The sequence below is a fragment of the Somniosus microcephalus genome, chromosome 31, assembly GCF_052327205.1.
Source record: "Somniosus microcephalus isolate GS21.2 chromosome 31, FLI_Smic_1.0, whole genome shotgun sequence".
Classification (NCBI taxonomy): domain Eukaryota; kingdom Metazoa; phylum Chordata; class Chondrichthyes; order Squaliformes; family Somniosidae; genus Somniosus; species Somniosus microcephalus.
The window spans coordinates 36334762-36362441 of NC_141017.1; the positions used below are offsets into that span (position 1 = coordinate 36334762).

Here is a 27680-nt window from a genome sequence, read left to right on the forward strand (position 1 = left end):
TTATACTGCATCTGCCATGTATTTGCCCACTCACTCAACTTGTCTAAATCGCCTTGATACTAAACATACCTCCCCGAAGTTTCATGCAAATTAGCAGCTGCAGGACGTTTTCCAGTCGGGAAAGAAAGAAAGGCTTTATAGCCAATGAAGTATAGATACTGTTGTAATGTAGGAACGGCAGCAGCCAATCCACACACAGCAAGCTCCCACAAGCGGTAATGAAGTCAATGAACAGATCATCTGTTGGTTGAGTGACAAATATTGGCCAGGGCACCCAGTGCTTCTTCGAAATAGTGCCATGGGATCCTTTACGTCCACCTGAGAGGGCAGACGGGGGCCTCGAGTTTAACGTCTCATCTAAAAGACGGCACCTCTGACAGTGCAGCACTCCCTCAGTACTGCACTAGATGTGTCAGCCTAGATTTTAAGCTCAAGTCTAGGGCGTGGGACTTGAACCCACAACCTTAAGAACATAAGAGCATAAGAAGTAGGAGCAGGAGTCGGCCATTCGGCCCCTCGAGCCTGCTCCGCCATTCAATGAGATCATGGCTGATCTTCTACCTCATCTCCACTTTCCTGCACTATCCCCGTATCCCTTGATTCCCTTAATATTCAAAAATCTATCGATCTGTCTTGAATATACTCAACGACTGAGCCTCCACAGCCCTCTGGGGTAGAGAATTCCAAAGATTCTCCACCCTCTGAGTGAAGAAATTTCTCCTCATCTCAGTCCTTATTCTGAGATTGTGACTCTTGGTTCTAGACTCCCCAGCCAGGGGAAACATCCTCCCTGCATCTACCGGTCAAGCCCGGTAAGAATTTTGTATGTTTCAATGAGATCACCTCTCATTTTTCTAAACTCGAGAGAATATAGGCCTAGTCTACTCAATCTCTCCTCATAGGACAATCCCCCCATCCCAGGAACCAGTCTCATGAACCTTCGTGGCACTCCCTCTATGGCGAGTATATCCTTCCTTAGGTAAGGAGACCAAAACTGTACACAGTACTCCAGGTGTGGTCTCACCAAGGCCCTGTATAATTGCTTTACTCTTTACTCCTATACTCAAATCCTCTTGTAATAAAGGCCAACATACCATTTGCTTACACAACAGCAAAATACTGCGGATGCTGGAAACCTGAAATAACAACAGAAAATGCTGGAAACATTCAGCAGACCAGGCAGCATCCGTGGAGAGAGAAACAGAGTTAACGTTTTGGGTCGAGGACCCTTTGTCAGAACTGGAAAAGGTTAGAGAGGAGAGATATTTAAGCCGGGGCAGGGAGGAGGGGAGGAAAGAACAAAGGGAAGGTGTGTGATAGGATGGAAGGCAGGAGAGATTGAATGACAAGGGGGATGAGGGTGCGAGGCAAAAAGAGATGGTAATGGGACAAGTTAAGAAACAAAAGATGAGTCGAGATGAGGTGTGAATGGCGATGGCAGAATGATCGACAGCTGTGAGAAATTGCTTGCTGTACCTGCATATTAACTTTCAGTGATTCGTGTACAAGAACACCGACACTTCCCAATCTCTCACCATTTAAAAAATACTCTGTGTCATGAGCCTTACCATTCATGAAGAAATGACTCATGAAATAACACTGGGCGGCCAGCTGGTGGCGCCGTCCAAGGAGTATAAATACTCGGGCGTGGGCCCAGCTTGCCCAGGACGTTTTTGTAACCAGGAACGAGTGATGTAACTAGAATCTCATGGTCGTGAAACAGTTGATTAAAGCCTTGTTTTATACTCAAACCAAGTGCTCAGTGACTTTTCTTACGTCACTCTATTTTCCTATTTTTCCTACCAAAGTGGATTACTTCATATTTCTCCTATTATATTCCATTTGCCATGTTCTTGCTAACTCGCCTAGCCTGTCGAGATCCCCTTGAAGCCTCCTTCTTACAACTTACATTCCCACCCAGCTTTGTAAACCTTGTGACAGGCGAGAGTGCTGCCCACTGAGCCACGGCTGACACCTTGAAGAAGTCTCTGCGTGACAACGAGTGGGAATGCTGGCTGTGTTTATTTTCCCCACTCTCTACCTATTATTATGCTTTATAAAGCAGCCCGCTTGATTGGCACCCCATCCACCACCTTAAACATTCACTCCCTCCACCACCGGCGCACCGTGGCTGCAGTGTGCACTATCTACAAGATGCACTGCAGCAACTCGCCAAGGCTTCTTCGGCAGCACCTCCCAAACCCATAACCTCTTCCACCTAGAAGGACAAGGGCAGCAGGCACATGGGAACACCACCACCTCCAAGTTCCCCTCCAAGTCACACACCATCCTGACTTGGAAGTATATTGGCCGATCCTTCATCGTCGCTGGGTCAAAATCCTGGAACTCCCTCCCTAACAGCACTGTGGGAGCACCTTCACCACACGGGCTGCAGCGGTTCAAGAAGGCGGCTCACCACCACCTTCTCAAGGGCAACTAGGGACGGAAAATAAATGCTGGCCTTGCCAGCGACGCCCACATCTCATAAACGAATAAGAAAACAAATAGCTAACAGCAAGATTGAGGAACAGAAGACAATCTCAGTGCCACAGATGCAATGGCCCTTAAGTGCTGAAATTGGCAAAGCAAGTCTGGCATGAGAACCTATGTGAAATTGTTAGTTTCGTTTCCATGAAAAGGAGAAATGGAGGTGTAGGCACGAGGTTCGTTGGCGAGGCAGTTGATCTTGAAATCTGAGGTCAGGCAAACAAAGAGGAATTGAGACTTCGGGCAGACCCAGACTCCGCAGTATCAGAGCGAGTAGTACGGGATCTCTCAGCCCCAAATCACAGCTCAAGGCCCGGCAGCATGTCCCAGCTGAGCATCTACGAAAATGTGGAATCGTTTTCTGTGGCGGAGCAGCAAGGAAAGGAAGATGAAGGGAAGACCCACGAAGATGAAGGTATCTGCTGGGTTACAAAGTGGGGGATGTGAGACAGCAAGAGCAGGGAAATAGGAGCTCTTGTGGAGTGACTATCAGGAAGCCATAAGCTCGAATGAAATATTTTCCAAATATTCTCCTGATTTTTTTTTTTAATTCATTGATGGGATGTGGGCGTCGCTGGCTAGGCCTGCATTTAGTGCCCATCCCTAATTGCCCTTGAGAAGATGGTGGTGAGCCGCCTTCTTGAACCGCTGCAGTCCATATGGTGTAGGTACACCCACAATGCTGTTAGGAAGGGAGTTCCAGGATTTTGGCCCAGCGACAGTGAAGGAACGGCGATACAGGTCCAAGTCAGGATGGTTTGTGGCTTGGAGGGGAACTTGTAGGTGGTGATGTTCCCATGTGTCTGCTGCCCTTGTCCTTCTAAGTGGTAGAGGTCGCGGGTTTGGAAGGTGCTGTTGAAGGAGATTTGGCGAGTTGCTGCAGTGCATCTTGTAGATGGTACACACTGCAGCCACAGTGCGCCAGTGGTGGAGGGAGTGAATGTTGAAGGTGGTGGATGGAGTGCCAATCAAGCGGGCTGCTTTATCCTGAATGGTGTCGAGCTTCTTGAGTGTTGTTGGAGCTGCACTCATCCAGGCAAGTGGATAGTATTCCATCACACTCCTGACTTGTGCCTTGTAGATGATGGAAAGGCTTTGGGGAGTCAGGAGGTGAGACACTCGCCGCAGAATTCCCAGCCTCTGGCCTGCTCTTGTAGCCACAGTATTTATCTGGCTGGTCCAGTTCAGTTTCTGATCAATGGTAACCCCCAGGATGTTGATAGTGGGGGATTCAGCGATGGTAATGCCATTGAATGTCAAGGGGAGATGGTTAGAGTCTCGCTTGTTGGAGATGGTCATTGCCTGGCACTTGTGTGGTGCGAATGTTACTTGCCACTTGTCAGCCCAAGTCTGAATGTTGTCCAGGTCTTGCTGCATATGGACACGGACTGCGTCAGTATCTGACGAGTCTCGAATGGTGCTGAACAGTGTGCAATCATCAGCGAACATCCCCACTTCTGACCTTATGATGGAGGGAAGGTCATTGATGAAACAGCTGGATTTAGAAGCGTAACGTTAGCTGCTCATGAATCAGATTAACTTATTTGTCCAGCAATTCTTTTCTTTCATTCCATCTCTCCTCTTCCACCCTTCCTTCAGTTCCTTGCCTTCGTCCCTCTTTCTTTCTCCTTTCCTTTAACCAAACACTTTGCATTCATACAGTGCGTTATCACATCTCAGGGCTCTTCACACGAGTGGGCAACTTTGAATTGCCGTGACTGTTATGTAGGCAAATGTGGCAGGACCTTGCACACAGCAAGCTCCCACAAGCAGCAATGAGGTGAATGACCGATCGACCTGTTCTCCTGATAGAATGAAAATAAGAACGATCAGGAGTGATTTCTTTGCTGAGACCCAATTGATGCCCCGCCTGAGATCAGATCACTCACGTGAGACCAGAGACCCGTATGGTTTACAGCAGTAACCTTCCGCCCTGAGCCAGTGGGGGAACTGGTGTCAGCCCGTGGCTCGGTGGGCAGCACCCTCGTCTCTGATGTCATGAAGGTTGTGGGTTCAAGTCCCACTCCAGAGACTCGAGCACAAAAATCTAGGCTGACACTCCCAGAGCAGTGCTGAGGGAGTGCTGCACTGTCGGAGGGGCATTACTGAGGGAGCGCCGCACTGTCGGAGGGGCATTACTGAGGGAGCGCCGCACTGTCGGAGGGGCAGTACTGAGGGAGCGCCGCACTGTCGGAGGGGCATTACTGAGGGAGCGCCGCACTGTCGGAGGGGCAGTACTGAGGGAGCGCCGCACTGTCGGAGGGGCAGTACTGAGGGAGCGCCGCACTGTCAGAGGGGCATTACTGAGGGAGCGCCGCACTGTCGGAGGGGCAGTACTGAGGGAGCGCCGCACTGTCGGAGGGGCAGTACTGAGGAAGTGCTGCACTGTTGGAGGAACAGTGCTGAGGGAGCGCTGCACTGTCGGAGGGGCAGTACTGAGGGAGCGCCGCACTGTCGGAGGGGCAGTACCGAGGGAGTGCCGCACTGTCGGAGAGTCAGCACTGAGGGAAATGCCGCACTGTCGGAGGGGCAGTACTGAGGGAGCGCCACACTGTCGGAGGGGCAGTACTGTCGGAGGGGCAGTACTGAGGGAGCGCCGCACTGTCGGAGGGGCAGTACTGAGGGAGCGCCGCACTGTCGGAGGGGCAGTACTGAGGGAGCGCCGCACTGTCGGAGGGGCAGTACTGAGGGAGCGCCGCACTGTCGGAGGTGCCGTCTTTCAGATGTTAAACCAAGGCCTCGTCTACCCTCTCAGGTGGATGTAAAAGATCCCATGGTACTATTTCGAAGAAGAGCAGGGGAGTTCTTCCTGGTGTCCTGGCCAACATTTATCATTCAAACATCATCATTATCACATTGCGGTTTGTGGGAGCTTGCTATGCACAAATTGGCTGCTGCTTTTCCTACAAAACTTCCAAAAACGACTTCATTGGCTGTAAAGCGCTTTGGGACGTCCTGAGATTGTGGAAGGCGCTACAGAAATGCAAGTTTGTCTATCTGCAATTCTACAAAGATATAGGAAGCTGGATAGATTCTGCCTGAAATGTACCAGGCCCCTGATAATGAGGGCAGTTGGAGCTTACGGAGATGGACAGTTACCAACATACGAAATTGGCGGGCAGGGAAAGAGCAGCTGGATCATCAAGCCTGCCCCACACCGTGATGGCCGGAGTGCCGTGACTAGACATGTCCACCCTTCCTACCATTGCCAACACTGGTTGGACCTATTCTTAAAGATTTCCTCACATGACCGCCCTCCTCCAAACACTCCCGGCCGGTCAAACAGCCCTTTTCCCCAATCTTCAGTATTTCAATAACTAATCTATAAAAGCGTTCGAAGAAAATGAAAAAGAGAAGACATTGTTTTTAATGCCCCGATGATGTTGAGTTGCTCGCAGTGGTGTCCAGGAGATTGATCTCTAATTCCTGGAGCCTCCAGGACAGTCCTGGAGGGCTGGCGACCCTAGCCCTCCCTCCCCTGCCCCCTGCCCCCTTACGTACATCGCACAGGACTCATGAAATAGTGAAGTTGTGGCGACACGCCACCACTGGACATAATCCGCTCACGGCGGCACAGACAGTCTAAGCAGAAGCCCCCAGCCGGGGGCCCTTTCCTCCAGCAACTTGTTTCCCGCAGGGACAGGCTGCCGGGAGCACTTCCTGTCTGGGAAGTATTTAAGTGGATGCGCGGGCTTTTCTAGTTCCTGTTTGTCATGTGGTTAGAATAAAGCAGTTGTGTTTTCAATAGCTCTGGTCTCGACTCCCACGTTTGCCGCGGTATCTCAACACTGGTGACCCTGACGCTCAGGACGAATCCTAAGCTAGCATGGCGGATACAAACGCAGTCACGGTTAAATTACCAGACTTTTGGGAGAACCTCGCCGAAGCCTGGTTCGTTCAAGCTGAGTCCAGATTCCGGCTGAAAGGCATTACAGTCGACGCCACGAAGTACGACTACCTCGTCGCCTCACTCACCTATGCTACAGTCCCCAAGGTTTGGGCAGCGCTGCAGAATCCACCAATGGATGGCAAGTACGAACATCTGAAGGCTGCGCTACTTAAAAAATTTCAAATGTCCTCTTACCAGCGCCACTGCCAATTCCTGGACCTCCCCGGCCTTGGTGACGCTTCACCATCAGACCTGCTTTCCCACATGCTGTCCCTCTCAGACGACAAAAATCCCGGCGCACTTTTTCGCACGCTTTTCATTCGGCAGCTCCCCGCCAGCATCCGCCCGCTCATTGTGGAGTCTGACTCCACGGACCTGAATGATATAGCCGAAAAGGCCGACCGGCTGCTCTCTGCACAGGCCGCTCGCGACGTCGCGCCCGACCTCACGGCAATGACCACGCGGTCTTCCCGGGCCGCTAGGCCCGACCGCCCTACCACTCCGGGTCACTGCTACTACCACACCCGTTTTGGCGCTAGGGCTCAACGCTGCACGCCACCGTGTACCTTCAAACCCCCCCCCGCACCGGCCCCCGCGATGGCCGCGGGGCAGAAGGAGCCCCTACTGCACGTCACTGACGACAGAACCAACCGCCGATTTCTGTGCGACACAGGGGCCCAGCACAGCATCACCCCCGCCTCCGCCCTCGAGATCCAACGCGGCACACGGGGTATCACACTGGCTGCAGCCAACGGCTCTGAAATCCGCACATATGGCACCCGCATGGTCACGCTCGACCTCGCGGGCCGCCGCTACTGCTGGGAGTTCCTCACAGCCAAGGTCCTCTGCCCACTCATCGGCGCCGACTTCCTACGCGCCCACGGCCTCCTTGTCGACATTCCGAGGCACCGCCTCGTCGACATCAACACTATGGCCCCCATCCCCGGCGCCTTTACCCCGGCCCGTTCGGCCGGCCTGACGACCTACTGCCTCGCCAGAGCCACGGACGACTACTCGGCACTCCTAGCTGAGTTTCCCGCACTCACTAACCCGACCTTTTCGGCCAAAGCCGCCAAGCACGGTGTGGAACACTATATCCCCACCACCGGCCCCCCAGTTTCTGCCCACGCCCGCAGACTCAACCCGGCCAAGCTGCAAATCGCGCGGGCTGAGTTCACCACCATGGAACAACTCGGCATCATCCGCCGCTCCAGCAGCCCTTGGGCCTCGCCCCTCCACATCGCCCCCAAGCCCGGCGGAGGCTGGCGCCCTTGCGGGGACTACCGCCGCCTCAACGACGCCACCACCCCCGATCGATACCCGGTGCCACACATCCAGGACTTCTCGGCCCGACTGGCCGGACGAACCGTCTTTTCCAAAGTCGACCTGGTGCGCGGTTACCACCAAGTCCCCGTACACCCCGCGGACATCCCCAAAACGGCCGTCATCACCCCATTCGGCCTGTTCGAGTTCCTGAGGATGCCCTTCGGCCTCAAGAATGCAGCACAGGCTTTCCAGCGCCTTATGGACTCAGTCCCCCGGGACCTGAACTTCCTATTCGTCTATCTAGATGACATTCTCGTGGCCAGCTCCTCCAAACAGGAACACCTCGAACACCTTCGCATCCTGTTCGGGCGCCTAGCCCAACACGGGCTCATCCTCAGCCCGGCGAAGTGCCAATTCGGCCTAACCGAGATCGATTTTCTCGGTCACCACATCACCCCTGCTGGGGCCGTCCCCCTGCCCAACAAGGTGCAGGCCGTCCAGCAATTCCCCCGCCCCACAACCATCAAGGGCCTCCAGGAGTTCCTCGGGATGGTGAACTTCTACAACAGGTTCATCCCCAGAGCCGCAGCCCTCATGAAGCCCCTATACGACTCCCTCCGAGGAAAATCCGGCAAGATGGACGTAGCCTGGACCACTGACACGGCAGCCGCCTTCGACGCCGCCAAAAACGCGCTCGCCGACGCCACTCTGCTCGCGCACCCGAGGGCCGATGCCCGGGTCACGCTCACCACCGCCGCCTCCGACCACGCGGTCGGGGCCGTGTTCGAGCAGTGGGTCAATGGCGCGTGGCAGCCACTTGCCTTCTACAGCCGCCAACTGCGCCCCCCGGAGGTCAAATACTCCACTTTCGACCGCGAGCTTCTCGCACTCCACCTGTCGGTCCGCCATTTCAGGTTCCTCCTGGAAGGCCGCCCCTTCACCGCGTATGTGGACCACAAGCCACTCACATATGCGATGGCCAAGCACACCGAACCCTGGTCCGCTAGGCAGCAACGCCAGCTCGCGGCCACCTCCGAGTTTACTACGGACATTCAGCACGTCTCCGGTAGAGACAACGTGGTCGCCGACTGCCTTTCCCGTCCCGCCGTCTGTGCGAATCACCTCGCGGTCGACTACGCACAACTAGCAGCGGCCCAGCTCACGGACCCAGACCTCCTCTCGGCGGCTACCAGCCTGCCAGGGCTACGCCTAGCCAAGGTCGCGCACGGGCCCGAAGCCACGGCAGTCACGTGCGACGTCTCACTCGGCCAACCCAGGCCGGTCGTCCCTGAGACCTGGCGCCGCCGCGTCTTCGACGCGCTCCACGGGCTCTCTCACCCGGGTTCCCGCGCATCCGTCAAACTCCTCTCCAAGCGCTTCGTCTGGCGCGGCCTCAGCAGAGATGTTCGGACTTGGGCCACCTCCTGCCTCGCCTGCCAACGGGCTAAGGTACAGCTGCACACCAAAGCACCCCTGGGAGACTTCGAGGTACCCAGCCGCCGCTTCAACCACGTACACGTCGACATCGTCGGTCCCCTGCCGCCATCGCAAGGCCAAACTTATCTCCTCACGATGGTCGACCACTACACACGCTGGCCTGAGGCAGTGCCGCTGACCTCCACCACCACAGCCGACATCGCCAGGGCGTTCGTTAACACCTGGGTTGCGAGGTTCGGCGTACCGGCCGACATAACCTCCGACAGAGGCGCCCAGTTCACCTCCGAACTCTGGACGGCCACAGCACGCAACCTCGGGGTGACGCTCCACCGCACCACGGCGTACCACCCGCAGGCCAACGGACTTTGTGAACGCTTCCACAGGTCACTCAAGGCCTCACTCCGCGCCGGCCTGCAGGACAGTACCTGGACTGACCGCCTACCGTGGGTGCTACTCGGCCTACGCACCGCGGTCAAGGAAGACCTCCAGTCCTCGGCAGCGGAGTTAGTCTATGGACAACCGCTGCGCGTCCCAGGCGAATTCCTTCCGGAGCCTACCAAGCCTTGGTCGGCCGAACAGCAGCGGCTCGACTCTTTCTCTTCCGCTCAGCAGTTCGCCCCACTTCCGGTCAACCGACACGGCGAACTCGCACCTCACGTCCCGCCAAATTTACAGCAGGCGCGCTTCGTCTTCGTGCGACACGACGCGCACCGCGGGCCCCTGCGACCCCCGTACGACGGTCCGTACGAGGTACTACAAACCGGGGACAAGGTCTTCAAGCTGCGACTCGGCGACAGGGTCGAGACAGTCTCCATCGACCGGCTCAAACCAGCACACACAGAACCAGGGGAACAGGTCCCCGTGGCCCAGCCTCCAACTAGAGGCTGTCCCCCCGGCAAGCCAGCACAGCCGGCGGCGAACCGCCCGACCCAACCAACCAGACCGGCGACCACCCAGAGCCGCTGCGGCAGAACCATTAGACCACCGTCACGACTCGTCCACTCCTCCTAAGCGGATTCTGGGGGGAGCTCTGTGGCGACACGCCACCACTGGACATAATCCGCTCACGGCGGCACAGACAGTCTAAGCAGAAGCCCCCAGCCGGGTGCCCTTTCCTCCAGCAACTTGTTTCCCACAGGGACAGGCTGCCGGGAGCACTTCCTGTCTGGGAAGTATTTAAGTGGATGCGCGGGCTTTTCTAGTTCCTGTTTGTCATGTGGTTGGAATAAAGCAGTTGTGTTTTCAATAGCTCTGGTCTCGACTCCCACGTTTGCCGCGGTACCTCAACAAAGTTGGGATTAAGAAAGATCGGGCAGTTCAGGGTGGAGTGCTCATGTCTCGGACTGTCTGTAATCTAACCACACGGTGCTTTCACTAATCGGAATATCATCCTATTGTCTTTCAGCAAGGCCGAAGGTGGAGCATGACAGAAGAAGGAATGTCCTGCTACTCATCCTTGGCCTCCTGGGTCTCTGTGTCTTCTTCACGCTGCTGCTTCTGGTCGTGGGGGCAGTGAAAAGTAAGTGCAGTGTTTGAACCGCTCAGATCGTGCGGGCGAATCCACTCCCTGGTGCAGTGCCGAGCTTCATTTGCCAATTTTATGCCCATTCTGCAAGTTTATTAATGTCATCCTGTAACTTGTTTCAGTCCTCCTCAGTATTGACTACCCTCACCCACAATTTGGTGTCATCTGCAAATTTTGAAATTGTGTTTTTGATTCCAAAGTCTGAATCGTTAACCCTTTACCCCACTCTCTGCTTTCTGTCCTGAAGCCAGCCAGCAATCCATTCCGCTACTTATCCCCTGACTCTGCATTCTCTGACATTGTTCATCAGTCTATTATGGGGTACCTTATCGAAGGCCTTTTGAAAATCCAGATAAATTACATCTACTGCATTACCCTTGTCTACTCTCTCTGTTACCTCTTCAAAAAATTCAACAAGGTTGGTCAAGCAAGATTTTCCCTTTTGAAATCCATGTTGACTATTCATTATCATATTTTTGGTTTCTAGATGTTCTTCTATTTTCTCCTTTAGTCGGGATTCCATTATTTTTCCGACCACCGATGTTAAGCTGAAGTTCTATCCCCCTTCTTAAGTATCTCTAGTCTAGCTTCTCTAGTCTCTCCACATAACTGAAGTCTCTCACCTCCTGGTACCATTCTAATAAATCTGCTCTACACCCTCTCCAAGGCCTTGATCTCCCTCCCAAAGTGTTGTGCTCCAGGACCGAACCAGTGATTTAGAAAGGTTTAGCATAACTTCCCTTTATATCTTTTTAAATGCGCTCACATTCTGCTATGGCATGGTGTGATGTTGCCATATCAAAGTGCTAAGCAGGCCACCCACTAGCTGTGGCAAGGAACAAATATAAGGTACAATAATACCTTATTGCTCAAACATTGCTAATACACCATCGCCCACTGCTTCTACCAATTGTGCGTTTGTCTGCGGTACAGAGGGATCTGGGGGTCCTCGTACATGAAACACAAAAAGTTAGCAGCAAGTAATTAGGAAGGCAAATGGGATGTTGGCCTTTATTGCAAGGGGAATGGAGTATAAAAGTAGGGAAGTCCTGCTACAACTGTACAGGGCGTTGGTGAGACCACACCTTGTGTACTGCGTACAGTTTTGGTCTCCTTATTTAAGGAAGGATATACTTGCATTGGAGGCAGTTCAGAGAAGGTTCACTCGGTTGATTCCGGAGATGAAGGGGTTGTCTTATGAAGAAAGGTTGAGCAGGTTGGGCCTATACTCATTGGAGTTTAGAAGAATGAGAGGGGATCTTATTGAAACATATAAGATTCTGAAGGGGCTTGACAGGGTAGATGGAGGGAGGATGTTGTCCCCTCGTGGGGGAATCTGGAACTGGGGGGCATAGTTTCAGAATAAGGGGTCGCCCATTTAAATCGGAAATGAGGAGGAATTTCTTCTCTGAGGGTCGTGAATCTTTGGAATTCTCTTCCCCAGAGAGCTGTGGAGGTTGGGTCATTGAATATATTCAAGGCGGAGAGACAGATATTTGAGCAACAGGGGAGTCGAGGGTTATGGGGAGCGGGCGGGAAGTGGAGTTGAGGCCAAGATCAGATCAGCCATGATCTTATTGAATGGCGGGGCAGGCTCGAGGGGCCGAATGGCCGACTCCTGCTCCTATTTCTTATGTTCTTATATAAGGAAAGGTCTCAGTGGTCCCTGGTGGGAGCCAGGTCCACCGTACGTCCCCTTGCTTAATCTCTTGTCTCTCAGTTTCAGGGATATACACAGAAATGAAGGAACTGCGAGGGAACTTACTGATGGATCTTGCTCAGTTCAAAAACAACGGTGAGCGTGCCAGAACCGCAGGCATTTTATCTTCAGTTACACTTTGAAGTGGGCATTCCAATCTCCTTGAAAAATCTGGAAAAGACAGGACTGAGGGGATGACCTGATAGAGGTCTTTAAAATTACGAGGGGGTTTGATAGGGTGGGTGTGGAGAGACTGTTTCCACTTGTGGGGGAGACCAGTGTTAGTCACTAACAAATCAAATAAAGAATTTAGGAGGAATTTCCTTACAGAGAGAGTGGCGAGAACGTGGAACTCGCTGCCGCATGGAGTAGTTGAGAAGCAGAGATCATTGATGTATTGAAAGGGGAGGCTTGATGCATACACGAGGGAGAAGGGAATAGAGGGATATGGGGGCAGGGTGGGAGGAGGCTCGCGTGGAGCATAAACACCAGCACAGGCCAGTTGGGCCGAATGGCCTGTTACTCACAGAATCACAGAAACCCCACAGTGCAGATAGAGGCCATTTCGGCCCATCGAGCCTGCACCGACACATATCCCACCTGATCCCCGTAACCCCACGTATTTAATCCCCCTAACACTAAGGGTCAATTTATCATAGCCAATCAACCTAACCCGCACATCTTTGGACTGTGGGAGGAAACCGGAGCACCCGGAGGAAACCCACGCAAACACGGGGAGAATGTGCAAACTCCACACAGACAGTCACCCAAGGCCGGATTCGAACCCGGGTCCCTGGCGCTGTGAGGCAACAGTGCTAACCACTATGCCACTGTGCTGTAAGATTTAAGAAATCCAATAAGGAATTCAGGAGAAACCTCTTTACCCAGCGAGTGGTGAGAATGTGGAACTCGCTACCACAGGGAGTGGTCGAGGCGAATAGTATAGATGCATTTAAGGGGAAGCTGGATAAACACATGAGGGAGAAAGGAATAGAGGGTTATGCTGATGGGTTGAGATGAGGAAAGATGGGAGGAGGCTCGAGTGAAACATAAACACCGGCATGGACTGGTTGGGCCGAAAGGCCTATTTCTGTGCTGTAAATTCTGTGTAATTCTATGTAAAAAAAACTTAAATAGAGGCTGCACGTTATCTATGGAAAAGACTCCTGAGGGAGACGGTAGAAGCAGTTTGTATTGATTCATTCAAAAGAAAATTAGATAGAATTCTTTCAGAAAATAGCATTTTGGGATCCAGTATATGAGTAATTTGAGACATGACATGTGGTAAGCCTAGTATGGTTCGAAGTAACAGGTGACGCCGGACCTAGCTCTCCAACACTGGGTATTTAGGAAGATAGGAACAGGAGGAGGCCCCTCGAGCCTGTTCCGCCATTCAGTTCGATCACGGCTGATCTGTATCTTAACTCCATCGACCCGCCTTGGTTCTGTAGCCTTTAACAACCTTGCCTAACAAAAATCTATCAATCCCAGTTTTTAAATTTTCATTTGACCCCCAGCTTCAGCAGCTTTTTCGGGGAGAGAGTTCCAGATTTCCACTACCCTTTGTGTGAAGAAGTGCTAAATAACAACAGAAAATGCTGGAAAAACTCAGCAGGCCAGGCAACGTCCGTGGAGAGAAATTAGAGTCGACGTTTCGGGTCGAAACCCTTTTTCAAAACTGGAAAGGAAATGAAATAGGTCGAAAGGCAGGGCTGGGAGAGAACAAGAGAAGTGAAGAGACATTAAGAGGTATTCAAAACCAGACGAGATGGTGATGGGACTAGTGGAGACAAAAGACGGCTCTAGATTAGGTGTGAAATGTTCTGGCAGAATGAGAGACGGCTGCCATGTGGGAGAGAGAAAAAAAAGGAAAGGGGGGGGAGGGAGGGAAAAACCAAAACAAAGGGGTGGATAAAAAATATAAGTAAAAATGTAATAGGGGCCGAGGTTATGATCTGAAATTGGTGAACTCGATATTGAGTCCGGAAGGCTGCAAAGTGCCTAATCGGAAGATGAGGTGCTGTTCCTCGACACTTCACACCTAATCTGAGCCGTCTTTTGTCTCCACTGTCCTATCGCCATCTCGTCTGGTTTTGAATACCTCTTAATGTCTCTTTACTTCTTTTGTTCTATCGCAGCCCTGCCTTCGATCTATTTTATTTCCTTTCCAGTTTTGAAAAAGGGTTTTGACCCGAAACGTCGACTTTATTTTCTCTCCACGGATGTTGCCCTGGCCTGCTGAGTTTTTCCAGCATTTTCTGTTGTTATTTTGGATTTCCAGCATCTGCAGTATTTTGCTATTGTACGTGTGACGAAGTGCTTCCTGACATCACCCCTGAACGGCCTGGCTCTAATTTTAAGGTGATGCCCCCTTGTTCTGGCCTCCCCCCACACCAGGGGAAATAGTTTCTGTCTCTCCACCCTATCAACTCCTTTAATCATCTTAAACACCTCAAGTAGATCCACCCCTTAATCTTCTAAACTCGAGGGAATACGAGCCGAGTCTGTGCAACCTGTCCTCGTAATTTAACCAGCAAAAGAAAATAGGCTCAAATTCACCTCGGGACCTGCCTAAGAGCAATTAGCCTCTACTTGACCTCAGGATGTGCCTGTCTGCAGCAATTAGCTCTTACGGCCTTAAGGGCACAGGCCAGAACATGTAGCGCTCCCCCTATTAGCAGCAGAATAATACACCGTGTGTTATAGGCATTGATGCTCTTGCCCTTATGAACAGTGCCTGCCAAAACCTACTATAAGCAAGACTGCAGGAGCTCTGCCGGTTAATGTTTCAACTTTTCATTGCTTTGTAGTGTCTGAAGAAGTAGAGAGAAGCCACAGCAATATATCAGGTGAGCTTTCTAAGGTAATGAAGAAAGGTAAGTTGTGAACCCTTCAACCTGTGAACTAATTGTGTCTCTTGGTTGCTGTTTATTTTCACACTCTTCCCCTCGGAAGAGTCTTTATCCCAGTTGATCGGCGGGTTAGTCCTATACAGAGGGAGGGTTTCATGGATTCCCACAACCTATACAACGTGGGGTGGGGGGGTAACGGGTCATCCACACCCACCGGACGCGAGGATCCCGCTGGATGTCAACCCAGAATTCCGAGCTGGAGCTCGGGTCGCCCCTCGCTGGGAATGTTGTGGGAAGCCAAACTCAAAATCGAATAAAGTACCCAGTGGGTCGAGTTTTAAGTCTTTGGGCAGGATTTTCATTGGGCCATGGAGGCGGGATTGGAGGCGTCTGGGGGGTTAAAATCTCGAAATCGGGGGGCACGAACCCATCCCGCCTCCATGCCAGTTTCAAAGGAGGCGGATACCCGACCTGCACTGGGACCCGCCTCCCCGAGGCGGGAAGGGGATTAGTGCCAATTAATTGCCTATTAACAGGCAGTTTTTAGCCTAATCCCTATTTTTATTCCTGAAGTGTGGGATTCCCGACGGCTCCAAACCACGCCAAGTTAGCGAGGCGGACCGTCGGGCTGAAGGGCTTGGAGGGTTCGAGATGTCCGGTGTTCAGGTGAGTGATGGGTGCATGAGTGCAGAGGTAAGTGTGTTTGGTCTGTGTAAAGTGTTTAAAGAAGTTCTACTAACCTTTACTTACCTTTACAGCCTTCCTCCCTTCAGGTCTCGGGAGTCCCTCATCTCACCGGCACAGAAAGCAGAATGGCCGCGAGCTGTCAAAAGCTGCAGCACTCAGCTTCCTGTTCTGGAGAGATCTCTAAATCAGCCTGAGAGGAAGGAATTAACTTAGTGTACAGATTGTCAGTGTTTGACAGCTTCAAAGAGCTGTCAAACGCTGATATTTCATCTGTCAAAAGCTTTTGACAAATGAAATGTCAATCTGTGACATCACCTGTTGCCGTGTGGCCCTTAATTGGCCTGCTGAGCCCACTGGGCGGGCTCAACAAGGTCAATCAAGTGAAAATCGCGTGGGTTGGCCACAACTCGATGGAGGCGGGACTACAACCCCAAAAGTTGTAGTCCCACCTCCTACCCGCCTCCTCAATGAAAATCTAGCCCTTTGTGTTTTTATCATTTACAATTGGTTATTTTCTACAATCATTATTCTTTATTAATTTTCCTCTTCTCGCTAGAGAAGAGAAGGCTGAGGGGTGACCGAATGGAGGTCTTTAAAATTAGGCAGGGTTTCAATAGAGCAGATATAGGGAAGATGTTTCCACTTGTGGGTGGAGACGAGAATTAGGGGCCATAAATATAAGTTCTAATAAATCTAATAGGGATTTCAGGAGAAACTGGTTTACCCAGAGAGTGGTGAGAATGTGGAACTCGCTGCCACAAGAAACACAGAGAATCAGCATGCAGGTACAGTAAGCAATTAGGAAGGCAAATGGCATGTTGGCCTTTATTGCAAGGGAGTTGGAGTATAAGAGTAAGGAAGTCTTACTACAATTGTAAGGGTTGGGGGCTTCTTTAAACTGGTTTAAGGTAATTTTCCTGGTCTCGCAGCCTTTGCCTGCACCAGACCAATTCCAATAAAACCAATTTACAAACAGCGGTTCCGAATCGCTACCCCTCCTCTAGTTCTGAGTGGAGGAACTTATAATTAATGATATTAAAACGGAACAAGTGGTTTGGATGAGAGAAAAAAATCAAGTTTTATTACCTAAATAAACTACAATCCAAAGAATAAACTATACCACACGAACACAGTAATTACATTAAAACTATATAACGGGGTTGCAGACGGCGAAAACGAGGGATAAAATGACTACAATGTTATTTAAACAATCTTAGCAATTACCCTCAAATCACCACCCCAAACTCCTGCTAGGCTGCCTTGTTGAGGAGTCAGAACACCCTGCTCACCTGTGGTCCAGCGAAGTAAGAGAGAGAGATAGCTTCTCAGCATCTATCTTTATACCTGGTGAGGTCCCTGCCGTTCTGCCTTGCAAGGGCTGTGTGCAAAATTCCCCGCCCAAAGGGTCCAATACACAAGAGAAAGCTGTGATTGGCTAACTCAAAGTGGTTAGACTGGGTTAATGTGTCTTCCGGAGCTCCCTGGGCTGAAACAAAGAGAATGCAACAGCCCTATTGTCCAGAATGCTAAGTGATTTAGACCCAAACAGATAAGATTCTGAGGGGGATTGACAGGGTAGATGCTGAGAGATTGTTTCTCCTGGCTGGAGAGTCTAGAACTAGGGGGCATAGTCTCAGGATAAGGGATCGGCCATTTAAGACTGAGATGAGGAGGAATTTCTTCACTCAGAGGGTTGTGAATCTTTGGAATTCTCTACCCCAGAGGGCTGTGAATGCTGAGTCTTTGAGTATATTCAAGGCTGAGATCGATAGATTTTTGGACTCTAGGGGAATTAAGGGATATGGAGATCGGGCGGGAAAGTGGAGTTGAGGTCGAAGATCAGCCATGATCTTATTGAATGGCGGAGCAGGCTTGAGGGGCCGAATGGCCGACTCCTGCTCCTAGTTATACCTGGGGCTGCCTGGACAGTTTATACCTTTATTCTCTCAACTATCAAGGGAGGGTAATTCTCCAGCCCAGGAGAGTGCTTGATTTTTCCTTTCATTTTCGTTTCTCCCTTCTCTTCAGGGTGCTCCTGTCACCAGTGTCCCAGTGACTGGCTTCAGTTCAATCAGGCCTGTTATTATCTTTCAATCAGAAAAGGCACCTGGCAAAAGGCAAAACAGCTATGCTCCTTGAAGAATTCACACCTGCTTGTGATCAACAGCATTTTGGAGCAGGTAGGGGTGTATAAGTTAGATGATTTATTTGTATGACATGTGGAAACACTAGTGGTGGCAGGTTCCCTGCCCGGAAGGGTGGTGGTATCAGCAGTGGCTCAGAAGGTAGCACATCACGCCTCTAAATAGTCCCACTCCAGAGACCTGGGTGTAAAAATCTAGGCTGATGCTCCATGTGCCGTACTGAGGGAGCGCCGCACTGTCGGAGGGGCAGTACTGAGGGAGCGCGGCACTGTCGGAGGGGCAGTACTGAGGGAGCGCGGCACTGTCGGAGGGGCAGTACTGAGGGAGCGCCGCACTGTCGGAGGGGCAGTACTGAGGGAGCGCCGCACTGTCGGAGGGGCAGTACTGAGGGAGCGCCGCACTGTCGGAGGGGCAGTACTGAGGGAGCGCCGCACTGTCGGAGGGGCAGTACTGAGGGAGCGCCGCACTGTCGGAGGGACAGTGCTGAGGGAGTGCTTCACTGTCGGAGGGGCAGTACTGAGGGAGCGCCGCACTGTCGGAGTGGCAGTACTGAGGGAGTGCTGCACTGTCGGAGGGGCAGTACTGAGGGAGCGCCGCACTGTCGGAGGGGCAGTACTGAGGGAGCGCCGCACTGTCGGAGGGGCAGTACTGAGGGAGCACCATACTGTCTGAGGGGCAGTGCTGAGGGAGTGCTGCACTGTCGGAGGGGCAGTACTGAGGGAGCGCCGCACTGTCGGAGGGTCAGTACTGAGGGAGCACCACACTGTCTGAGGGGCAGTGCTGAGGGAGTGCTGCACTGTCGGAGGGGCAGTACTGAGGGAGCACTGCACTGTCGGAGGGGCAGTGCTGAGGGAGCGCTGCACTGTCGGAGGGGTAGTACTGAGAGAGCGCCGCACTGTCGGAGGGGCAGTACTGAGGGAGCGCTGCACTGTCGGAGGGGCAGTACTGAGGGAGTGCTGCACTGTCGGAGGGGTAGTACTGAGGGAGCGCTGCACTGTCGGAGGGGCAGTACTGAGGGAGCGCTGCACTGTCGGAGGGGCAGTACTGAGGGATCGCCACACTGTCGGAGGGGCAGTACTGAGGGAGCGCTGCACTGTCGGAGGTGCCATTGTTCGGATGAGATGTTAAACCGAGGCCCAGTCTGCTCCCTCAGGTGGACGTAAAAGGTCCCCTGGCACTATTTTGAAGAAGAGATGAGGAGATCTCCCCAGTGTCCTGGCCAATATTTATCCCTCAACCAATGTCATTTAAGAAACAGATTATCTGCTCATTATCTCATTGCTGTGTGTGGGAGCTTGCTGTGTGCAAATTGGCTGCTGCATTTCCCACATTTCCTACACTTCAAAAAGTACTTCATCGGCTGTAAAGCTGTTTGGGATGTCCCGAGGTTGTGAAAGGCTATAGAAATGTAAGTTCCTTCTTTCCTTCTCCATGGATGAACCAGCTGGGTTATGACGTCAATCGGGCAGCTTTTGTAGTTTAGGCTTCTGGTGCCCGTGTCCAAATGTGCAGATGAGTTGAAATTCGATTTCACAACTGGCCACGATTGGAACCTGAGCTTCTGGGTTTCTGCTCCAGTGCCATTTCCAGGGTTTTCTGCTTATACTTGTGGGGAAATGAACAGGTGCCTGGGAGAGTAAGGATGATTGATAAGCTCGTGCCTTTTTGTAAATGAGTCATTATTCAAAGGATGATAACTAACCTCTGTAAGTATTTCTGAAGTAGGAGTATTGACAGTCCCTGCCTGCGAGGAGCTGCTTTGACACGTCCCATCCTGCAACTACATCTGTACAAAAGCAAAATACTGCGGATGCTGGAAATCTGAAATAAAAACAGAAAATGCTGGAAATGCTCAGCAGGTCAGGCAGCATCTGTGGAGAGAGAAACCGAGTTAACGTTTCAGGTCGATGACCCTTTAAGATAATGAAAGAATTTGACAGGGTAGAGAGAAGATGCTTCCAGTTGTAGGGGAGACCAGAGCTAAATATAAGACGGTCACTAATAAATCCAATCGGGAATTCAGGAGAAACATCTTTACCCAGAGAGTGGTGAGAATGTGGAACTCGCTACCACAGGGAGTGGTTGAGGCGAATAGTATAGATGGTATTTAAGGGGAAGCTCGATAAACACATGAGGTGCTATATAAATACAAGTTGTTGTTGTTGTTGTTTTAATAGTCTGGCCGTGAAAGGATTGCTACTTTCTCTTACTCTCACTCTTGATTTTTAATCTTTTTACAGAATTTTATGAAGAGAGCGGCAAAGTCTAACAGGTACTGGATCGGGCTGAGCGATGAATCCATTGAAGGACACTGGCACTGGGTGGACAGCACGAATTATAGTTTAACACCAACGTGAGTAAAACTACAACAACCAACTTGCATTTATATTACAGAGAATGTACAGCACAGAAACTGGCCATTCGGCCCAACTGGTCCGTGCCGGTGTTTATGCTCCACACCAGCCTCCTCCCGCCCCTCTTCATCTCACCTTATCAACATATCCCTCTATTCCTTTCTCCCTCATGTGTTTATCGAGCTTCCCCTTAAATACCATCTGTGCTGTTCGCTTCAACCACTCCCTGTGGTAGCGAGTTCCACATTCTCACCACTCTCTGGGTAAAGAAGTTTCTCCTGAATTCCCTATTGGATTTATTAGTGACTATCTTATATTTAGCTCTGGTCTCCCCTACAACTGGAAGAATCTTCTCTCTACCCTGTCAAACTCTTTCATTGTCTTAAAGACCTCTATCAGGTCACCCCTCAGTCTTCTCCTTTCTATAAAGAAGAGCCCCAGCCTGTTCGATCTTTCCTGGTAGTTATTACCTCTCCATTCTGGTATCATTCTAGTAAATCTTGTTTGCACCGTCTCTGGTGCCTCGATATCCTTTTTATAATAAGGAGACCTGAGTTGTGCACAGTGCTCCAAGTGTGGTCTAACCAAAGCTCGATACAAGTTTAACATCACTTCTCTGCTTTTCAATTCTACCCCTCTAGAAATAAACCCCAGTGCATTGTTTGGGTTTTTTAATGGTCTTATTAACCTGCGTCGCTACTTTTAGTGATTTGTGTATAACATAAGACCTAGGAGCAGGAGTAGGTCATTCGGCCCCTCGAGCCTGCTCCGCCATTCAATGAGATCATGGCTGAGGATAAGGGGTAAGCCATTTAGGACCGATATGAGGAGGAATTTCTTCACCCAGAGAGTGGTGAACCTGTGGAATTCTCTACCACAGAAGGCAGTTGAGGCCAATTCATTAAATATATTCAAGAAGGAGTTAGATATATTTCTTAAGGCTAAAGGGATCAAGGGATATGGGGAGAAGGCAGGGACAGGGTACTGAATTTGGATGATCAGCCATGATCTTATTAAATGGCGGAACAGGCTTGAGGGGCCGAATGGACTACTCCTGCTCCTATCTTCTATGTTTCTGTGATCTGATCTTGGCCTCAACTCCACTTCCCTGCCTGCTCCCCATAACCCTCGACTCCCTTACCGTTCAAAAATCTGTCTATCTCCACCTTAAATATATTCACTGACTCCGCCTCCACAGCTCTCTGGGGAAGAGAATTCCAAAGATTCACGACCCTCTGAGAGAAGAAATTCCTCATCATTTCCGATTTAAATGGGCGCCTCCTTATTCTGAACTGACGCCCCCCTAGTTCTAGATTCCCCCACGAGGGGAAACATCCTCTCTGCATCTACCCAGTGAAGCCCCTTCAGAATCTTATATGTTTCAATAAGATCCCCTCTCATTCTTCTAAACTCCAATGAGTATAGGCCCAACCTGCTCAACCTTTCCTCATAAGACAAGCCCTTCATCTCCGGAATCAACCTCGTGAACCTTCTCTGAACTGCCTCCAATGCAAGTATATCCTTCCTTAAATAAGGAGACCAAAACTGTACGCAGTACTCCAGGTGTGGTCTCACCAACGCCCTGTACAGTTGTAGCAGGACTTCCCTACTTTTATACTCCATTCCCTTTGCAATAAAGGCCAACATCCCATTTGCCTTCCTAATTACTTGCTGTACCTGCATGCTAACTTTTTGTGTTTCATGTACGAGGACCCCCAGATCCCTCTGTACCGCAGCATTTTGTAATCTCTCCCCATTTAAATAATAATTTGCTTTTTTATTTTTCCTACCAAAGTGGATAACCTCGCATTTTCCCACATTGTGCTCCATCTGCCAGATTTTTGCCCACTCACTTAGCCTATCTATATCTCTTTGGAGATTCTTTGCATCCTCCACACAATTTGCTTTCCCATTTATCTTTGTATCATCAGCAAATTTGGTTACATTACACCTGGTCCCTTCATCCAAGTCATTAATATAGATTGTAAATAGTTGAGGCCCCAGCACTGATCCCTGTGGCACCCCACTAGTTACAGTTTGCCAACCTGAAATAGACCCATTTATCCCGACTCTGTTTTCTGTTAGTTAGCCAATTCTCTATCCATGCTAATATATTACCCCCAACCCCGTGAGCTCTTATCTTGTGCAGTAATCTTTTATGTGGCACCTTATCGAATACCTTCTGGAAATCCAAATACACGACATCTACTGGTTCCCCTTTATCCACCCTGCTCGTTACATCCTCAAAGAACTCCAGCAAATTTGTCAAACGTGATTTCCCTTTCACAAAACCATGCTGACTCTGCTTGACTATATTATGATTTTCTAAATGTCCTGCTATCACTTCCTTAATGATGGACTCCAGCATTTTCCCAACGACAGATGTTAGGCTAACTGGTCTATAGTTTCCTGCTTTCTGTCTCCCTCCTTTCTTAAATAGGGGGCGTTACATTTGCGGTTTTCCAATCCGCTGGGACCTTTCTAGAATCCAGGGAATTTTGGTAGATTACAAGCAATGCATCCACTATCTCTGCAGCCACCTCTTTTAAGACCCTAGGATGCAAGACATCGGGTCCAGGGGACTTGTCCACCTTTAGTTTGCCTAGTACTTTCTCTCTAGTGATAGTGATTGTTTTAAGTTCCCCACCCCCACCCCAATAGCCCCTTGATTATCCATTATTGGGATGCTTTTAGTGTCTTCTACCGTGAAGACTGATACAAAATATTTGTTCAAAGTCTCCACCATTTCCCTGTTTCCCATTATTAATTCCCCAGACTCATCCTCTAAGGGACCAACATTTACTTTAGCTACTCTCTTCCTTTTTATATACCTGTAGAAGCTCTTACTGCCTGTTTTTATATTTCTTGCTAGCTTACTCTCATAAGCTATCTTCTCTCTTTATCATTTTTTTAGTCGTCCTTTGCTGGTTTTTAAAAATTTCCCAATCCTCTGGCCTTCCACTATTCTTCGCAACATTGTATGCCTTTGTTTTCAATTTGATACCATCCTTTACTTCCTCAGTTAGCCACGGATGGTTCATCCTTCTCTTAGAGTCTTTCTTTCTCACTGGAATATATCTTTGCTGAGAGTTATGAAATATCAGCTTAAATGTTTGTCACTGCTTTTCTACAGTCTTACCCTGTAATATATTTTCCCAGTCCACTTTAACCAAGTCTGCCTTCATACCTTTGTAATTACCTTTGTTTAAGTTCAGGACACTAGTTTGAGACCGAGCTTTCTCACCCTCAAACTGAATTTGAAATTCTACCGTGCTATGATCACTCTTCCCAAGAGGATCCTTCACTTCGAGATCATTAATTAATCCAGCCTCGTTACACATTACCAGATCTAAAATAGTCTTCTCCCTGGTTGGTTCCACAATGTATTGTTCCAAGAAACCATCCCACATACACTCTAAGAACTCTTCCTCAAGTCTACCTTTGCCAATTTGCTTTGTCCAATCAATATGAGGATTAAAATCTCCCATGATTATAGCCATACCTTTCTTACAAGCCTCTATTATTTCTTGATTTATACTCTGTCCTACAGTGTGACTACCGTTTGGGGGCCTGTAGACCACTGCCACCAGTGACTTCTTACCCTTAATATTTCTTATCTCCACCCAAACTGATTCTACGTCTTGATCTTCCAGGTCAATAACATTTCCCATTACTGCACTGAACTCATCACTTATTAACAGAGCTACACCACCTCCTTTTCCTTTCTGCCTGTCCTTGTGAAATAGCAAATACCCCTGAATATTCAGTTCCCAGCCTTGGTCACCTTGCAACCACGTCTCTATAATGGCTATCAGATCATACCCATTTATTTCTATTTGTGCTGTCAACTCATCTATCTGTACCCCCAGATCCCTCGGCTCCTCTACCCCAGTTAGACACTGGTTTTCCAAGCAGTATGTGGCCTCCTTAGCCTTCCTACCAAAATGTACCACCTCACACTTATTTATATTGAAGTTCATTTGCCAATTACACGCCCATTCTGCAAGTTTATTAATGTCTTCCTGTATTTTGTCGCTGTCCTCCTCTGTATTAACTACTCCCCCCAATTTGGTGTCATCTACAAATTTTGAAATTGTACTTCTGATTCCCGAGTCCAAATTGTTTATGTGAATGGTGAACAATAGAGGTCCCAGCACCGATCCTTCTGGAACACTGCTTCCCACCTTTTGCCAATCTGAGTAGCTACCTTTAACCCCTTCTCCCATTCTGCTACTTGTCCTCCACTCCACATGTTCTGGCCTGTGCTGTGTACATAGTGCCTTCAACGTTGAAAAAATCCAAAGGTGCTTCACAAATGGTAGTTAGCAAGCCTATGAAGGAGATATTAGGAAGGGTGGCTGAAAGCTTGGTCAGGGGGGAGGGAGGTGCAGCGGCAGATAGGTTTAGGAAGGGGTTTCCAAAGCGTAGAGCCTAGATGGCAGAAGGCGCAGCCACCAATGGTGCGACGAAGGGAGGGTAGATGCAGTCTTTCCTCACCGTTTAGTCCTCTACAACTATACTCATAAGAACATAAGAAATAGGAGCAGGAGTAGGCCATTCGGCCCTTCAAGCCTGCTCCGTCATTCAATAAGATCATGGCTGATCTTCTACCTCATCTTCACCTTCCCGCACTATCCCCATATCCCTTGAGCCACTTAGTATCCAAAGTACTTGACGTAAGAAAACTACTAGGCACTTGGTCTAAGCGTTAAACAAAGCTTTAATCAACTGTTTTACAACATGGAGGTCTAGTTGTGTCCTTCACTAGTTCCTGTTAAGAATGTCCTGTGCAAGCTGGGTCCGTGCCCGAGTAGTTATACTCTCCCTGGACAGCGCCACCCACAGGCCGCTCAGTATTATTTCATAAGTCTTTCTTTCATGAATGACTGATTCATGTCAGTACTCCTTGCCTTCAACTTCTTGAATGTCCCTCTCTCATTCACGGGATGTGGGCAAGGCCAGCATTTATTGCCCATCCCTAATTGCCCTCGAGAAGGTGGTGGTGAGCTGCCTTCTTGAACCGCTGCAGTCCGTGCGGTGAAGGTGCTCCCACAGTGCTGTTAGGGAGGGGGTTCCAGGATTTTGACCCAGCGACGATGAAGGAACGGCCGATATACTTCCAGGTCAGGATGATGTGTGACTTGGAGGGGAAGTTGGAGGTGGTGGTGTTCCCATGCGCCTACTGCCCTTGTCCTTCTAGGTGGTAGAGTTCGCGGGTTTGGGAGGCGCTGTCGAAGAAGCCTTGGCGAGTTGCTGCAGTGCATCTTGTGCACCAACTTAAGTATCATTCTAAGACGGGACTAAGGAAGGGTAAACAAATCAGACCGGAGTTCCTGATTGTTGTGCAGGGCCTCCCACTGCGAAGTGTGCAGGCGTGAACCTCTGTTCAGGACAAGGTCCAGCTCTGTGCTGTGATGCTCTCCGTGGCCCGAATAAGGCAGCAACACTCACGCCTCAGGCCAAAGCGAGGTCGGAGAGGGGACCTCAGGCAAACGTTAGGCGGTTTCTTTCCACATGCAAAGGGCCGAATGCCTGCTTCCGGCGCGGGTAAAGGACGCCCCCGGTTTGTCCTTACCCATTATGGTGGGCGGCGCAGTGCCTGAAAACCGGGTGCTACCTGACCCAAATTCTGGGCCTCAGTGCTTAGGCAACTAGGGTGACTTATGGGTTCCAGCCCCACTCCAGAGACGTGAGCACATCACCGCGGCCATTTGTGTCTGATTACGCTCCTGTGAAGCACCTTGGGACGTATTACTGCATTAAAGGTGCTGTATAAGATCATAAGAGCATAAGAATTAGGAGCAGGAGTCGGCCATACGGCCCCTCGAGCCTGCTCCGTCATTCAATAAGATCATGGCTGATCTTCGACCTCAACTCCACTTTCCCGCCCGATCCCCACATCCCTCGATTCCCCGAGAGTCCAAAAATCTATCGATCTCTGTCTTGAATCTACTCAATGACTCAGCTTCCACAGCCCTCTGGGGCAGAGAATTCCAAAGATTCACAATCCCCTGAGTGAAGAAATTCCTCCTCATCTCAGTCCTAAATGGCTGACCCCTTATCCTGAGACTGTGACCCCCTGATGTAAGAAAACTACTGGGCACTTGGTCTGAGTATTAAACAAAGCTTTAATTAACTGTTTTACAACATGGAGATCGAGTTGTGTCCTTCACTAGTTCCTGTTAAAGAATGTCCTGAGCAAGCTGGGCCCGTGCCCGAGTATTTATACTCTCCCTGGACAGCGCCACCAGCAGGCCGCCCAGTATCATTTCATAAGTCATTTCCACATGAATGATAAGATTCATGTCACCCCCTATAAATGCAAGTAGCTACTTCTAGAGTTAAATTACTTCCGGGGAGCAATCTGCTAGTGTCACACTTAGTGTCACCTCTGTGGGCTTTTATGTTTAAAGGTTTTGGGCTAACGGAGAACCCAACAATGCCAGGTATGGCGAGGACTGTGTCCACATCGATGATAAAGGGAGCTGGAACGACAACTCGTGCACCCTAGAATTCCCCTGGATTTGCGAGCAAAATGAAGAGTCAGCATGAAATTCTTGCCGCGCGTCTCGAAAATACAAATAAACGCACATTTTCCGAACTGCCTGTTGGTACCTGAAATAAGTACAATGTGCCAGGTTGAGGGGGCACTACGTTCAACTCAGCTCAACTCAACTGTGCCAAGCGGAGGCCAGACACCCAGAATAATGTTATATTACTTTATTTTAATTCTTTTTCTGCTCTCTCTCCCATGACCGGGTTACTCCTGTTGTATTTCCAGTCGATTTGTCACTTCATTAGATTTGAGAGGTTATAATAAAACCGCTCGGCATTAATTCCCTTTGCGTGTGTGTGTTTTTTTTTGAGCAGCAGAACTAGACTAGGTCATTTTAACCTAACTCTCCGGGAGGGAATCCCATGGGATCGGGAACACCGGTTTTGCACCGCGCCCAATATTGGCTTCAACAGAGGGTAGACTCGGGCAGGTTGTAAACCCAGTGTTCAACCCAATCCCGTCGATTTCCCGATGAGCAGGTAAAGTTAAAATTGCCCTAAGTTTTTCCGAGCTTTCCCTGCCCGATCATTAAGACTATCTCTCTTCCAGAATATCTCCCCTCTGTATCTAAACTTGAACTTTTAAGCACAAATTCACTTTGATTTGGGATTTCCAATGCTTCATAAGAACATAGGAGCAGGAGTCGGTCATTTGGCCCCTCGAGCCTGCTCCGCCATTCAATAAGATCATGGCTGATCTGACCTTGACCTCAACTCCACTTCCCTGCCCGCTCCCCATAACCCTTGACTCTCTTACCTTTCAAAAATCTGTCCACCTTAAATAT

General features: G+C 50.1%; 1 protein-coding gene across 1 annotated transcript; it reads left to right on the forward strand.

Annotated features, from left to right (window-relative positions):
• Positions 1-2743: 2743 nt before the first annotated feature.
• LOC147097743 (hepatic lectin-like) lies at positions 2744-27181 on the forward strand. The gene is made up of 7 exons (XM_085971800.1): positions 2744-2902; positions 10485-10598; positions 12325-12399; positions 15114-15152; positions 17871-18022; positions 20227-20339; positions 26754-27181. Exons 1-7 carry the CDS (start codon positions 2809-2811, stop codon positions 26890-26892), a joined length of 726 nt encoding a protein of 241 aa, XP_085827926.1. The 5' UTR covers positions 2744-2808; the 3' UTR covers positions 26893-27181.
• Positions 27182-27680: the final 499 nt, after the last annotated feature.